Source organism: Aulonocara sp. 'chitande type north' Nkhata Bay, linkage group LG9, assembly GCF_057382095.1.
Source record: "Aulonocara sp. 'chitande type north' Nkhata Bay isolate Kocher_YH1m ecotype deep benthic linkage group LG9, A_spYH_male_GT1.1, whole genome shotgun sequence".
In the NCBI taxonomy this organism is placed as follows: Eukaryota; Metazoa; Chordata; class Actinopteri; order Cichliformes; family Cichlidae; genus Aulonocara; species Aulonocara sp. 'chitande type north' Nkhata Bay.
Genome location: NC_141352.1, coordinates 11,383,529 through 11,398,261, shown reverse-complemented (window position 1 = coordinate 11,398,261; position 14,733 = coordinate 11,383,529). Strand labels below are relative to the sequence as shown.

General features: G+C 40.5%; 2 protein-coding genes across 4 annotated transcripts in view; one reads left to right on the top strand and one right to left on the bottom strand.

The window, feature by feature from the left end:
- The window catches only part of LOC147321697 (uncharacterized), a 79,908-nt gene extending 69,153 nt beyond the window's left edge, over positions 1 to 10,755 (top strand). Inside the window, exons 1-3 of one of the 3 annotated variants that reach the window (XM_086305822.1) lie at positions 4,693 to 5,250; positions 5,538 to 5,723; positions 6,859 to 10,755. In XM_086305822.1, coding sequence (XP_086161948.1) covers positions 6,894 to 8,486 — 1,593 coding nt within the window. In that variant the 5' untranslated portion in view covers positions 4,693 to 5,250; positions 5,538 to 5,723; positions 6,859 to 6,893 and the 3' untranslated portion in view covers positions 8,487 to 10,755. Of the gene's footprint in view, positions 1 to 4,692; positions 5,313 to 5,537; positions 5,724 to 6,858 lie in introns of those variants that run through there. The other 2 variants (XM_086305820.1, XM_086305821.1) reach the window with 2 other exon arrangements.
- Positions 1 to 14,733, bottom strand: part of LOC147321693 (uncharacterized) — a 106,491-nt gene that overhangs the window by 22,540 nt on the left and 69,218 nt on the right. The gene's annotated exons all lie outside the window — the stretch shown is intronic.

Below are 14,733 nucleotides of genomic sequence, written 5' to 3'. Positions count from 1 at the left end.
AACATTAAGCTCCAAACAGGATGAGTGAGGAAGACCACAGAGGAGAATCATGGATGTAGTAAAATAATACATGCAGTTGTTTTTTTTTCATGGTGGAGGAGCAACTTCTGATACTATCTTAAAGAAAAAACACATCAAATTGAAGAGTAAAAATAATGACAACAATATGTCTACATTTTTTTATTAATTCCTTAAAGTAAATGCAGTCTTGTCATGGTCAGAGTTGCCCACTCATATTTAACTAATTCAAATACAATTACTGCATATCAATGCTTATGTTCTAATAAAAGGCATTGTTTAATACTTCTTCCATGACAACCCAAATAAATCAATGATAGGGAAACGGGAAGATTAGTCATCAGGCAAGGTTTACTGTTCATTTACCATGCCCTGATAACAGTAAGCTTAACAAAAGAAAAATGTTGGGGATGAGAACCAGGCGGCTGAGCCAGATCAAAGACATTACTAAAACAAAAAGACGCCAACAGCTTCCCTAAAGTGGAAATAAAATAATATGCAAAACAAAAGGCCTGTGTACCTGCTTGACACATAAGATCAGTCACAGGACACAAAAGTGTCATCACCTGCCTAACCCAGTGTTTTTAACACTTAAAGCTCAGTTGAATGTGTTTGGGGTACCCCGATCTTATCTGTCCAGCCTCACACCCAAACACTCTGTTCACACACATAGACACCTACTAACAAAAGTTCAAAGACAGTCTGAAGCCAACCTGCTGGCCTGGGAGCTGGTTTTTTGAAATTATCCCAGGCAAGCGATTGGTCTACTGTTCCCCAGATCAGCCAATAGAGACGTGCCAATTACCTTTGTATTGAGTGTATTGAGTATTGAATGAGGCTTGACACCTGAAAGACAAGAGTAAGAGAAAACAAAGAGCTGGGTACCATGGCATGTAACAGATGTTGTTCCATGCTCATTTTTGATTGTCTCAGTAAATATGTTAACTGCAAAAACATTGAAAATCTAATTCAACTCACTTGTTTAATAGAAAATAATATTTTCCTTCTTGTTCGTTAATTTTCACGTCACTCTAAGTAATAGTAGTCTTAGAAGTATAAAAACAACTTTCAATTCTCATAATTTATATGAAAGTCTTTAATCACATCTTTTACAATATATTTTAAGCAATATGCTTTTGCCTTTTTCTCTGACACTCATTGTCTTTAACATTAATATTATGAATTACCTATACAATATCTTGCCTTTTGATTACAGGTTTCATAATTTTTTTTTCATACTGTAACTCGTAGAAATATTTCTGCCAATACTATTTTGATTATATTTTATACATGAAATAACAAGGTCGTACATTGCCTGCCTTAACATTTTTTAGTTTTTGCTTCATTATTAGAATTAAATTAGTATTATTTGTTAATTCAATGCAAACTGATGTGTGGGACAAGAGTCACATGACATAGAGCCAACCCACTTTTGATCTTTCGGTATTTATTGAGGTGTTGCGTCGCACGGACAGATAACGTAGCTTTCATTGCGACAGGAAACGTTTATATGTGGTTACGCTGTCATTACATATAATTATTATTAGTACACTGAACTTTTCATCGAGGCCTACGTGGACTAAAATTTTTGGTTTACCCACCAACAATAAAATGGAAAGGTGAGTAATTAACACTACAAATGGGACTATTAACAAGAAACGAGCACATTCTAGCCACTTAATGCCAGTTATTTTCCTCAGTCTAATTACAGAAAATTGTTTTAGATTGTTTGCGCTTTGTGTATAGTCTTCGTCCAGAAATGTGTCTAAAATCATAATTTTTAGAATTTGAAAACCTCAATAATATTGATATACTAACCAATAGAGAGCATATATAGAGATATAGCATATACCGAAGATTAGATTTTGTACTCTTAGGCGTACATTTAAAAGTAACACCCTCCAGTTAAGCTTAGTGAAAACTGCTCAGTCCTTTGACTTTTGATGTTGTATCTTTTCCAAAATATATATATTCATTGAGAAAAAGAAGTGATAACACATTCAGATAATTGAAAAATACGTAACATTTTGTAGTACGAAGAAATACGTTAAAACAAAATCAATGTTTGGTTGCATTACTTGTAAAAAAAAACACAAACATAATAAGTAACACTGTTCACCATGATAAATAACTCATCTTACAAAAATGTTTTTGTCACGTAAGGTCATAAATTCTCTTTTAAGCAAAGATTTGCACTGGGTATTACCAGAATTTAATCTTTCATTGGCTTGACACAATGACTCTTTCAAGTCATGGTGATTGTGATAATGATTGTAAAGTCCGTTCAGAGCAACGGTCTTTGTACTATATGTGTCTTTTTCTGTGTGACTTTTATCTTTCATTATTATATAAATGTGATGTATGTTATGTTCACAAAGTGAATACTTCAAAATGAGGAGGACATGCTACAACAAAACAGACTGGGTGAATGTGAGACTTCGAGGAGGAGTACTGACACATCCATTTCAACGGGATGGTTCTAGCTGCGGAGTAATGGTCATCATGGTATGGTACAACATTAACGCAATAATATTTTTCTGTGAAATTAGATAAGAAGATGGGGTGGGGGAAGTTAAAATAATCTTAAAAGGTTAAATTGTGTAAACAGGAAGTGTAACATTTGCAGATGTTTTCAATTAATTGTTTTTGTTGTTTTTTTATTTATTTCAGATGGCCAAAGAAGTAATGGAAGCCATCCATCCATCCATCCATCCATCCATCCATCCGCTTCCGCTTATCCTTTTTCAGGGTCGCGGGGGGCACTGGAGCCTATCCCAGCTGTCATGGGGCGAGAGGCGGGGTACACCCCGGACAGGTCGCCAGTCTGTCGCAGGGCCAACACACAGAGATTTTTGACGACAAAAAAAGAGATGGCCCAGGCACGAAGGACATTTGCACAGACAATACTTGAGGCCTCCGGTGTGTAATATCTTCTTCAAATGGACATATTTATTTGTGTCAAACTGATGAACACTAACATATATATATATATTATGTTTTAGTATTTGACAGTGACAACAACTGTGCCATGTGTGCAACAGTGAAACCACCTAATCCAGGACCCTCCATCATTGACTGGGTATAGTATTTTTAAAAATTGTTTTATGTTATCTTCCAAAAAATATTTGACTCTGTGTCTTTAATGATTGTAATTGATTAAAACATAGAATTATTTATGTAATGTGTTTATGAAAGTTCATATGTTTTTGTTTACAGATCCAGTGTGATAATTGCAACCGCTGGTTCCATTCTGAATGCCTGGACATGACAAATGAACAGCTCAGCAGTGCTCAGAAGACAGAGTGGAAGTGTGTGCTTTGTGTAACCTAATTCCACATGCGGTGAAAGCTACTTGAATAATCTGCTTATAGTTGTTATTGGTGTTTTGAGGAACACATGTGTAAAACACAATGTGTATAACATTCTTGCTTTGTGCACGTACTTCAAGTATTTCCTTTTTGATTTTTTGGGTTGATTTGTGTGATGACAGATAATGAATAACAATATATCTAAACTGTGTAGTAGTAATATGAGAAATCAGTAATCTGAGAAATGTAATTTCTCACCCTGACCGGTTGAGGCAGATGGCCCCGCCCCTCCCTGAGCCTGGTTCTGCCGGAGGTTTCTTCCTGTTAAAAGGGAGTTTTTCCTTCCCACTGTTGCTCATAGGGGGTCATATGATTGTTGGGTTTTTCTCTGTATGTATTATTGTAAGGTTTAACTTATTATGTAAGTGCCTTAAGTTGACTATTGTTGTGATTAAGCACTGAATAAATAATGTCTAAAACTGAAGTTGATACTTGAGGTGGTGTGTGAATGACATTTTGAAAAATTTAAATTGTGTGTGGAAAGACATTTCTTGTAGTTAAGCAAATACTTCAATGAACTCATTTTGTTTGGTAATGGAATAGGATTTAATTTTATCAGAAATCCGTACAGTAATTTTGGCTGTGGATCACAGGGTGCAGAGTGGGGGTCACCCAGAGTCATAATCCAGTGAGATATCTGCGTCACCTCTTATAGTTTTCCTGTAATCTGAGATCAAAGATGAGAATATATAGAGTATAGTACAGTAAATTGTGCAAAGTTTACTATCAATTTTCTCAAAATCCGTACAGTAATTTTGGCTGTGGATCACAGGGTGCAGAGTGGGGGTCACCCAGAGTCATAATCCAGTGAAATATCTGTGTCACCTCTTACAGTTTTCCTGTAATCTGAGCTCAAAGATGTCAATATATAGAGTATAGTACAGTAAATTGTGCAAAGTTTACTATCAATTTTCTCAAAAACCGTACAGTAATTTTGGCTGTGGATCACAGCATGCAGAGTGGGGGTCACCCAGAGTCAGAATCCAGTGAAATATCTGCGTCACCTCTTACAGTTTTCCTGTAATCTGAGCTCAAAGATGTCAATATGTAGAGTACAGTAAAGCAAAATGGGAAGATTTTACTATGAATTTTCTCAAAATCCGTACAGTAATTTTGGCTGTGGATCACAGGGTGCAGAGTGGGGGTCACCCAGAGTCATAATCCAGTGAAATATCTGCGTCACCTCTTATAGTTTTCCTGTAATCTGAGGTCAAAGATGAGGACATTAAAAATACAGTTGAGTAAATTGGGTAAATTTTATTGTTAATTTTCTCTGAATCATACAGTAATTTGGGCTGTGGATCACAGGGGGGAAAGTGGAGATAAACCAAAACTGGTAGTGGATTGTGAAGTAAAATAGTATCAGGACACAAAACACTGCGTTTCTAAGCCAGTCTTCACCCATACCGTAATATACGTAAGAGTAGTGCAACCACATTTTCGGTGCGGCTGGCGGAGCGGCTAGCTTGACTGTGACTTCCTAAGTGAGGGCTCACTTGACCGCAGTCTTTAAGACGCCCAAATCGAGGGTTGATGGTGTCATCAGTTTGTGCCACTGCTCTCTCGCTCCGGGATTATGAGGTCACGTGCCTTCACGCTTGTGCTTAACGAAGGACGGATTTATGTTTTCTTCTCCAGACCTTTTTTTTTGGTTGTTTTATTTGCAACGCTTGGGTTGTATGAACGCTGGGCGTTATGTTGTTGAGCCGCAGCCGTTCAACCGGGCTTTTATATGGTTGTTGAAGAAGGCGTATTAAAGAACCACCGTGGATTACCGATACCAGCGTGGGTGTGTGTTCTTCCGACTAGCCTGCTAGGTGTTTTGCCGCCTCCTCTCAACCACGCAACACAACCCGACGTTACAGTATGTATTGCAGCTGCGAAGACGAACGTACGTTCTCCTGCTAGGTTACAGCTGGTAGGAAGGTGCGTTCAGTGTGTCTTTGTAATTTTAAGTTTCCATGTCAAACGAGATAAAACAGTTATTTCTGGATGCGCACTTATTTGCTGAGATTAACAATGTGTTTTTGTAAACCACGTGATGATTTAAGTCATTTAATCTTTACAGAACATGTGAGCGAGGCTAATAGAGCAATATTTTTATGTTTAGTAAACTGACGTTTCTAAATGTAACTGCTTTTATTTTATCAGTTCTGACGAGGACAGCTGAGTGATGTTGTTGGTGAGCTTGGATTAAATCATCTCTAAACAAAGAACTTGTCCTCGTGGTGACTGACTTGGGGAGTGGAGGTCAGTGAGCCCATTGTCTCTGCTGGTCCGACTCCAACTACAAAGCCGGCCCGCTCGCCCCCTCCTGAGTCTGAGAGGAGATCCAGAGTAAGTCAGTTATAACTACACTGGTTGCTTAACTTTATCATTTTCTACAGGGTCTCTCTCTCTTAGCTCATTTTGGTTTGATTTCTGCCTTCTGTTTAGCCTCTGTTTGTCTGCCTCAGTACCTTAATGTTTTATCATTTGAGTTACACTCTTTGTTTCCCTTCATATGAAGGTGATGTCTGTGGAGTGATCATGACTTCGTTAAAAATGCTGTTTTCCTTTTCCACGTTTCTTCTTTCATATTCTTTCTGACGTCTTTTCTTGTGTAAGCTGCTAACTCTTGTGATGGACATTTCTTTATTTTATGTGTTGATCATATGTTTTGACAATATGACTTTAGTAATATCTATAGTACATTTTGTGTGACTTGGTTCTACATATAGGAAAACATCAAATAAGTATTTCACAGGTTATTCCACACACAGATGGGTATTGTGAGTGAGTTGGACTGACACTCCCAGGCACCATGAGACATTAGGCAGATAGTGAGACTCCTTATCTCCAGGGAGGAGGTGTTGAGATGAAAATATTTGATGTGCCTCAATTCTATGCTGTATATTAACTAAAATGCCATATAACCATATAGTGTAGTATTAAGTGGACATGGCCATGAAAAATAAAGGCATTAGACTACGTGTCCTTGGGGGGTAGAAAGCTGTAGACTCTCGCCCACGCTTGCCTGTGAAAAAGTAGATAACAGGGGACCATCTTCTAGTGGAGATGCATTATAACTCACCTGTGCATTAGAATAAAAGGTGTTGATTGCAGCTGACAGTGTCTGCAGACTTTGATAACTGTGACACCCTCGTGGTTAATCAGAGGGAAATCTGAGTCAGTGTGGATTTGGTTGTACAGCTCTCACACATACAACCTGAACTGCACATTGTAAGTGTGATGTTCTTCAAATTTGAACAAAGTAAAAACTAAAAAACTTTTTATTCACAAGTTGAACTTTTACTACTTTTATCCCCAAAATGAGCTCACTTCAAATATTTACCACAGCATAGCGTCCCCAGGCACCTGAGACGTTTGGCAGATGGTGAAACTGTTTATCTTTGTGAGGTAAGAGGGGGCACTTGTGGATGAGCTGAAGGTATAGACCTGATGTCACTGTTTGGGTTCTTTGTCATTACAGGAGAAAGAAGTGAAAGCAGGCCGAAACCTCAGCACATGGATGACATCAACCAAAAACATCCAGCACCAGCAAGTAAAGATGAGCCAGCGGCGATCCCTGTGGAAAAGACTTTTCCTGCTATGAAGCAGCCCAGAAGACGCAAGCGCGCCAACGGGGAGGACAGAAGCTTGAGCTGTGATCTGTGTGGAAAGTCTTTTACTCAGATTGGTCACTTGAAATCACATCAGCTGATCCACACCGGTGTGAAACCATTCAGCTGTGATCAGTGTGGAAAGACCTTTACTCAGAGATGCAACTTAAAATCACATCAGCTCGTCCACACGAAATTTAAAGCTTTCAACTGTGATCTGTGTGGGATGTCTTTTACTCACAGTAGCAACTTAAAAAGACATCAGCTGATCCACACCGGTGTGAAACCATTCAGCTGTGATCAGTGTGGAAAGACCTTTACTCAGATTTTTCACTTGAAATCACATCAGCTGATCCACACCGGTGTGAAACCATTCAGCTGTGATCAGTGTGGAAAGACCTTTACTCAGAGATGCAACTTAAAATCACATCAGCTCGTCCACACGAAATTTAAAGCTTTCAACTGTGATCTGTGTGGGATGTCTTTTACTCACAGTAGCAACTTAAAAAGACATCAGCTGATCCACACCGGTGTGAAACCATTCAGCTGTGATCAGTGTGGAAAGACCTTTACTCGGATTGGTAGATTAAAAACACATCAGCTCATCCACAGTGGAGATAAACCATTCAGGTGTGATCTGTGTGGAAAGTCTTTTACTCAGATGGGCAATTTAAAAACACATCAGCTTATCCACAGTGGAGATAAACCTCTCAGCTGTGATCAGTGTGGAAAGGCTTTTGCTTACGTTGGTAACTTAAAAAGACATCAGCTCATCCACAGTGGAGAGAAACCATTCAGTTGTGATCTGTGTGGAAAGTCTTTTACTCAGATAGGCAATTTAAAAGTACATCAGCTCATCCACAGTGGAGATAAACCTCTCACCTGTGATCAGTGTGGAAAGGCTTTTGCTTACGTTAGTAACTTAAAAAGACATCAGCTCATCCACAGTGGAGATAAACCCTTCAGCTGTGAGCAGTGTGGAAAGTCTTTTACTCACATTGCTGCCTTGAAATCACATCAGCTTATCCACTCTGGTACTAAACAATTTGTATGTGGTGACTGTGGAAAGGCTTATATTGAGATCGAAAGGTTAAAAGCACATCAGCTCATCCACTCTGGTGCTAAACAATTTGTATGTGGTCAGTGTGGAAAGGCTTTTACTCACATGACTGGCTTAAAATCACATCAGCTCACCCACTCTGGAGTTACATCATTTAAATGTGGTCAATGTGGAAAGGCTTTTACTCACATGACTGGCTTAAAATCACATCAGCTCACCCACTCTGGAGTTACATCATTTAAATGTGGTCAATGTGGAAAGGCTTTTACTCACATGACTGGCTTAAAATCACATCAGCTCACCCACTCTGGAGTTAAATCATTTGTATGTGGTCACTGTGGAAAGTCTTTCATCCATAAAACAAATCTATTGAGGCATCAGAAAACCCACAAAGTGTCCTCCTCTGAGAAAAGTGGAAGACCAATGGGACATTACTAGGGCTGCCACAAATGATTATTTTGATAGTCGACTAGTCACCGATTATTTTTGCAATTAGTCGACTAATCAGATCATGCATCCATTGGACGTAAAATGTACAGCATGCATCTGCTCTTATATAACTATCATGAGCTTACAGCTTTAAGTGTTTAAGGTCTGTGCTAACTAAGAATAGAGACAAGGTGATAGTTTATTAAATTTTAATGAAATGTGCAGATTGTTTCGGTGAAGTTTAATAAACTCCTTGCTAGGGATGGGTACCTGTATCCGGTGCCATGACGGCACCAGTTCTGACATAAACGGTAGTAACCAGACCGAAAAGAAGCGCACATTTCGGTGCTTTATTTCGGTGCTTTTATTTTCCTGAGATGTCATACACTTTAGATTCTAGCCAATCATTTTACGTTTCCGAGGATAGTAGGCGGGTCCAGGTACGTACGTTCTTTTGGAGCAGAGCTACAGATTAAAAATGCCCAAGGCAAAGCGGTGAAAAGTCTGGCTGTACTTCACAGCAAAATATGCAAACTCAGCAGCCTGCAACAAGTGCTTTAAGGTGATACTTTGATACTGTCAAAGGAGGTAACACCTCGAATCCGATGAAACACCTGGCGACGCATAACGGTGTTTTTTAAAGCCGAAAAATGCGCCGTATTTGATAGCTTGCTGCGAGACCTCACACCGAGCACATCTACTGCGGGTGTGGTGCCTGTTATCGGACCCGGAGTTAGCAACATCCCCCAAAAACCCGAAGAGGGGAGTCCTGGCCCCTAGCCCTGCCAGTGTAGCAGAAATGATGATGCAGCAGCAGCCGTTCTTCTCTGCGTGAGTAGCTTAATGTTGTTCGTGTGTAATTTACGTTGAGTAGGCTAAACACGTTATTACATTAATGCATGTAAGGTGAACTAGCAAACAGCATCATATCTATTTGCGGCTGTCTTCTTGTTTGATGGCAGATACTCCCTTCACCCTGGCCAAAAAGGCTAAAATGACCAAAGAAAGATTGGAAAACAGTTAAACATGAGAGGTTTTTGGAGAAAGTTTGTGTTTTTTCCATTGATTAAGCACTGCTTCCAGCCAAGAGTGATGCCATATATGCCCCATAGCTGCAGAAAAGACTAACATTGTTATCTTTTTACAAAAAAACAGCTGAACATGAGAGGTTTTTGGACCAATTTTGTGTTCTCCATTCTTTAAGCACCGGCACCGTTTCAAAAGTACCAGTTTGGCACCGGTATCGGATAAAACCTAAACGATACCAAATCCCTACTCCTTGCTATCTAAAATATAACAGGACACCGGAGTATATTCTCGAGCATCTCACATTTCTGATAATCAGCTGTCTGCTTGACGTTTTTTCAGCTGTGTAAAAACTATAACTTTAATCTCAGCCAAACCGATTTACTCAGGAACAAATAAAATACTGAAAAAAAGCAGAACAGTAACATTTTTAAGTTATCTAAGTGACTTATATATCATGTTTAACCTGAGTAGTGAAAGATGGCGGTGGGTTTGGAAACCATTTGCCGGGAGTCCGGTGTTCTCACCGGCTCCAGGGAGCCTGTAACCCCGGCTAGCTATCGAAGTCTCCGAAAACGTCGGAGCACTTTTGAAAAAATGTGGTGTCTTGATAAACTGAGCAGATATTTGAAGTTTACACAGCTACATTCTCGCCTGAAAATATGTTAAGCGTTTACTTTGTGACCCAGAAAGAATGATAAGAATAAAACTGACTAGCTGCCGCCATTGTTGGAAACTGAGCTGTGCAATGAATTCTGGGACACAGCTTCTTCTTCTTCGGTGTTTAATGGCAGCTGTCATCCTTCTTCATGCAGTGCTGCCGTCTTCTGTTTCAGTCCGTTATTAAATCCTACTACTTATTCCTGCGTCTTTTGGGATCTTACAAAGCTTCAAACGACGCCTTGACTATTAAATTAGTCGTTGGCGATTTTGATAGTCGACGTAATCGTGACTAGTCGACTAATCGTGGCAGCCCTAGACATTACCCTGACAGGGTTCATTTGAACACAGTGGGAGAAACAGGGGTTTGAACAAAAGTTCTTCTGGATGCTGCGTCAAACTTAAAAAGCTTGAGATCAGGCTTCACAATTCAACTTGTTCCAAGTTTAGCAAGTTAAACTTCACTGGCTGTGTCCACAAACAGCATACAGAGAAAAAATTACTCCCATCATCTGATCACAAGAAAAACAAAATGTCAGAAGAGTTCACCTTCTGGGTCAAACTGTCAGACCTGTTACTGTTTATTTTAGGAGTCCCCAATCCCAGTCCACGAGGGCCGGTGTCCCTGCAGGTTTTAGATCTCACTCTGGGTCAACACACCTGAATCACATGATTACTTCATTACCAGGCCTCTGGACAACGTCAAGACATGTTGAAGGGGATAATTTAACATTTTTAAATCATCTATGACGGATCAAGGACACCTCTAAACCCTGCAGGGACACCGGCCCTCGTGGACTGGGATTGGGGACCCCTGGTTTATTTGGCTATTCATCGTGAGGTAATTATCAGTGTCAGTGCTGCGCCACTTCTATTGTAACTCACATGAAATGTGTTTTAAATGGGCTCTATTGTCTTACAATATTGTGTGAGTCTGTTTTGCTCCACAAAGACACAACCCCTCCTGCAATTTTTAATGTTACAGTAAAAAAAAGGTAAATTGATAAATTTGTGTCATTTTGAAACAGGCAGTATGTGGAAAATTAAATATTTTCTTACCCATGTGTAAAGTTTTCAGTGGTCTGTGTTTTCTTACAGGATGTGAGTGTTTTGCTCCATGAAGAGACAAACCTACATTTTTTTATGTTGCAATAAAAATATTTTTATTGTAAGTCATAAATGTGTCATTTATGATAAAACTGACTTGCTGTCCCTTTGTTCTCGTGTACCTAAGTAATTGTGGGTAATATCTTGATGCATGCTCAATCATCCAGGTAAGGAAATCCCAGAAGTTGATTCTGTTCATCTGGACGTAGCGTTTTCAGTGGGACAAACGTTTCGTCACTCATCCAAGAGACTTCTTCAGTCTCAGCTGACTGCAGGTTTCTCCAATCTTATAAAGAGTACATTTGCATAATGAATGAGGGGGTTTTCCATGACGAAGGACTCAAAACAATATCAGAGCCTTAGTCCAAACAATTAAAAAACCCGGTTGCACCTCCAGCAGCAGCGGCACACAGTCCAACAAGCCAAGTTCTTGTGGCCAACTTGGTTGGTGGCAAATCCGGCAAGACCGTTTAGGCAGCCTCCCACGGGTTCAGTGGCACCAAAACAGTCTAGGCGGCCTGCGATGAGACCAGTGGCGGCAGCATTGCGGCTCAGGCAGCCTGCCCCGGGTCCAGTGACAGTGGTGTTACAGATCAACCGGCCTGCCCTGGGTCCTGTGGCACTGATAACATAACGGCTCCGGTGGCTCTCAACAGCTCCTTAGCTGTTGGCCTGGAAAGTGGCCAATGATTATTGGTCTTGGCTGATGGCTGGTGTTTCGCTGCTGGACTCGGAAGCAGCGGTGCAGTCGGTGCTGGATGAGGAAGCGGGTGTGCAGGTGTGGTAGGTATGGACAGCTCGCAGACCCCCGGTGCTCAAACCTCCGACTCAGGCAGAGCGGGACCATCCAGTGCGCAGATCCTCTGCGCTCAAACTTCCACCTCAGGTTGAGCGGGCACCTCTAGTGTGCAGACCCATGTAGCTCAAACCCCCAGATTGGGCTGAATGGCGCTCTCTGGCGCACAGACCCTCGGCCCTTAAACCTCTAGCCTGGGCTAAGCAGCCCATCCGGCACGCAGACCCCCGGAGCTCAAACCTCCAGCTCTGGCTGAGCAGACCCCTCTGGCTCGCAGACCCTCGACCCTTAAACCTCCAGCTCAGGCTGAGCGCTAATGCTAAGCTCCATTCCCAATCTGGATAGTTATCATCTGGTTATGTCTGGGGATTACAACCTGGTAATGGATTCTGTTTGGGATCGCTCTTCCCAATCTTTACTAAGACCTGTTATGTGACAGCTGTGTGCAGGCAGGAAAAGGACCCAAGGTGCAGACTCCGGAGACAGATGTGAACTCAAAACAGCTTTAATGTTAAACTCAAATATAACATAACTGGAAAAAATCAAAATAAACTTACACCAGAGGACTGACAAAACACACAGCTAGGTAAACGGTAGATCGCAACACAGACACAAACACAGGGCTCAAATACACAGAGGGAGCAATCAGGGAATGGGTAACAGGAGGGAAGCACAGCTGGGGCAAATCAGGCCTAACGAGACAAGGGGAAGCAAAACCAGACACAGTAACATCAGACATGGACTTTCAAAGTAAAACAGGAAACCCATAACACAGACTGAACAAAAGACACAGACTCACATGCAAGCACTACAACAGAGGGAACAGAGACGTGGGACCAGGGCAGACACAGACACTGACTGGACACGGGGATATAGCAACTAAGGATACACAGAGACGCTAACTAGACAAGGGGATACAGCTGACAGGGGAGACAGAGCAACTAGAGAAGACAGAGACATAAACCATAAGACAGAACTCAAAGAAACCAAAGACTAGAAATAATAAATAATAAACTCAAAAACCCTGGGTCAACGACCCAGGCATCCTAACAAGACCATCTAAATCTGTGCAAACAATTCAGTCGTTCGTAGAGCCACATAAACTTGTAGACCCTTGGAGATTTAAGTATCCCACTAGAAGGGAGTATTCATTTTACTCTAATGTGCATAAGTCATTTTCTAGGATAGATTTTTTTTCTGGTTGGCCCCTACTTACTGAGTGCTATTACAGACTGTAAATATGATCCAATTGTCATTTCTGATCATGCCCCGGTTACAGAGGTGGGTCGAGTATCCAAAAATTGTACTCAAGTAAGAGTAGCATGACTTTGAAATATTATTACTCAAGTAAAAGTGAAAAGTAGTCTTCAAAAAAGTTACTCGAGTAAGAGTAAAGTACTTGGTGAAAAGACTACTCAAGTAGCGAGTAACTGTTTGAAATGTCCGATTTATTTTATAAATGCTATCAGACAAACAAAAATAAATAAATATACAAATTTTAGTATTTTCAAAAGGAATATATGTAAAAACATCAACAAAATAAAGCACAACAATTCTAATTTCCAGATTTTCACAACATTTTTCAAACAAGCTTTTTTCACCAATACCTGCAGTAAATAATATAAATATATAAACAGTGCAAACAATTTCCAGTGACAAGATATGCTGTAAACTTTATATTCATTTTTGCTCCAAATGGCACAGCAACCTCAGAGAAAACAGAACGAGACATCTTCCTCATGTACATACAAGCCAGCTCAGTTCATCATAAATTGTATGGGTGTGCATCTATTTCTGCATATTTAGCAAAAATGTGCCATTTCTTCACTCAGTGAGGTGATGGTTAAGCTTCAGCAGCAGTTTGCTCTCAAGGTTCTTTCTGTGAAGCTGTGACTGTTTAGCAGTGAACAGGAGTCCTGCATGACTGAGAAGTCCTTCACAAGCTCCAGATGCAGGAAGAGCTGTATTGCCTTTGATTGACAGCTTCTTGATGTGAGGAACGCCATGCAATAGATCCACACCTCCAGTGAATGGACATGAAAGGTACCGCTCCAGCCCTGCATCTGGCTTTCCTGACCCCATGGATCTATCATCTTAGTCGGTTAGGCTGCTGTTTGCGCTGGCATCATCCAGCTTTGTGTCTAGGTGATGTCTGATGAAGTTGAGACCTGTGGAAAGATGTATGGTTTTCAAAAGAATTGGGTCTCTTCATTATAGTGCTGTATACACTGCAAAGCTGCGGATGTTTGGCAAGAAGATTTGATCACACTGGAGATGTTTTTTACTAACTCTTGTAGAAAAACAAAATCTTGTCATTCATATCCCGCACAAACAGTTTGCAATGAATTCCAGATTAAGTTTAAAATAAGAACGCATGCAAGGCGAAGCAGTGCTAGCCAATAGATCGTCCTGTTTGGCTGTTACTCTGGGAAAAGATGAGAAAGACTGTGATGGAAGCGTGACTGGAGTTGCGATGTAGCCTATATAATATTTATATTGTACGAATGTGATAATTCTGTATATTGTAATAATGTGATATTATATTGTTAAAAAACGTGAAAGGTATATTGTTAGAACAATATACTTTTCACTTTTCTTTTGCCTGGGTGGCAGCTCTACGCTTCCATAGCCGAGGCTTTTCAATGTGGCCTCACAAAATTATCACGA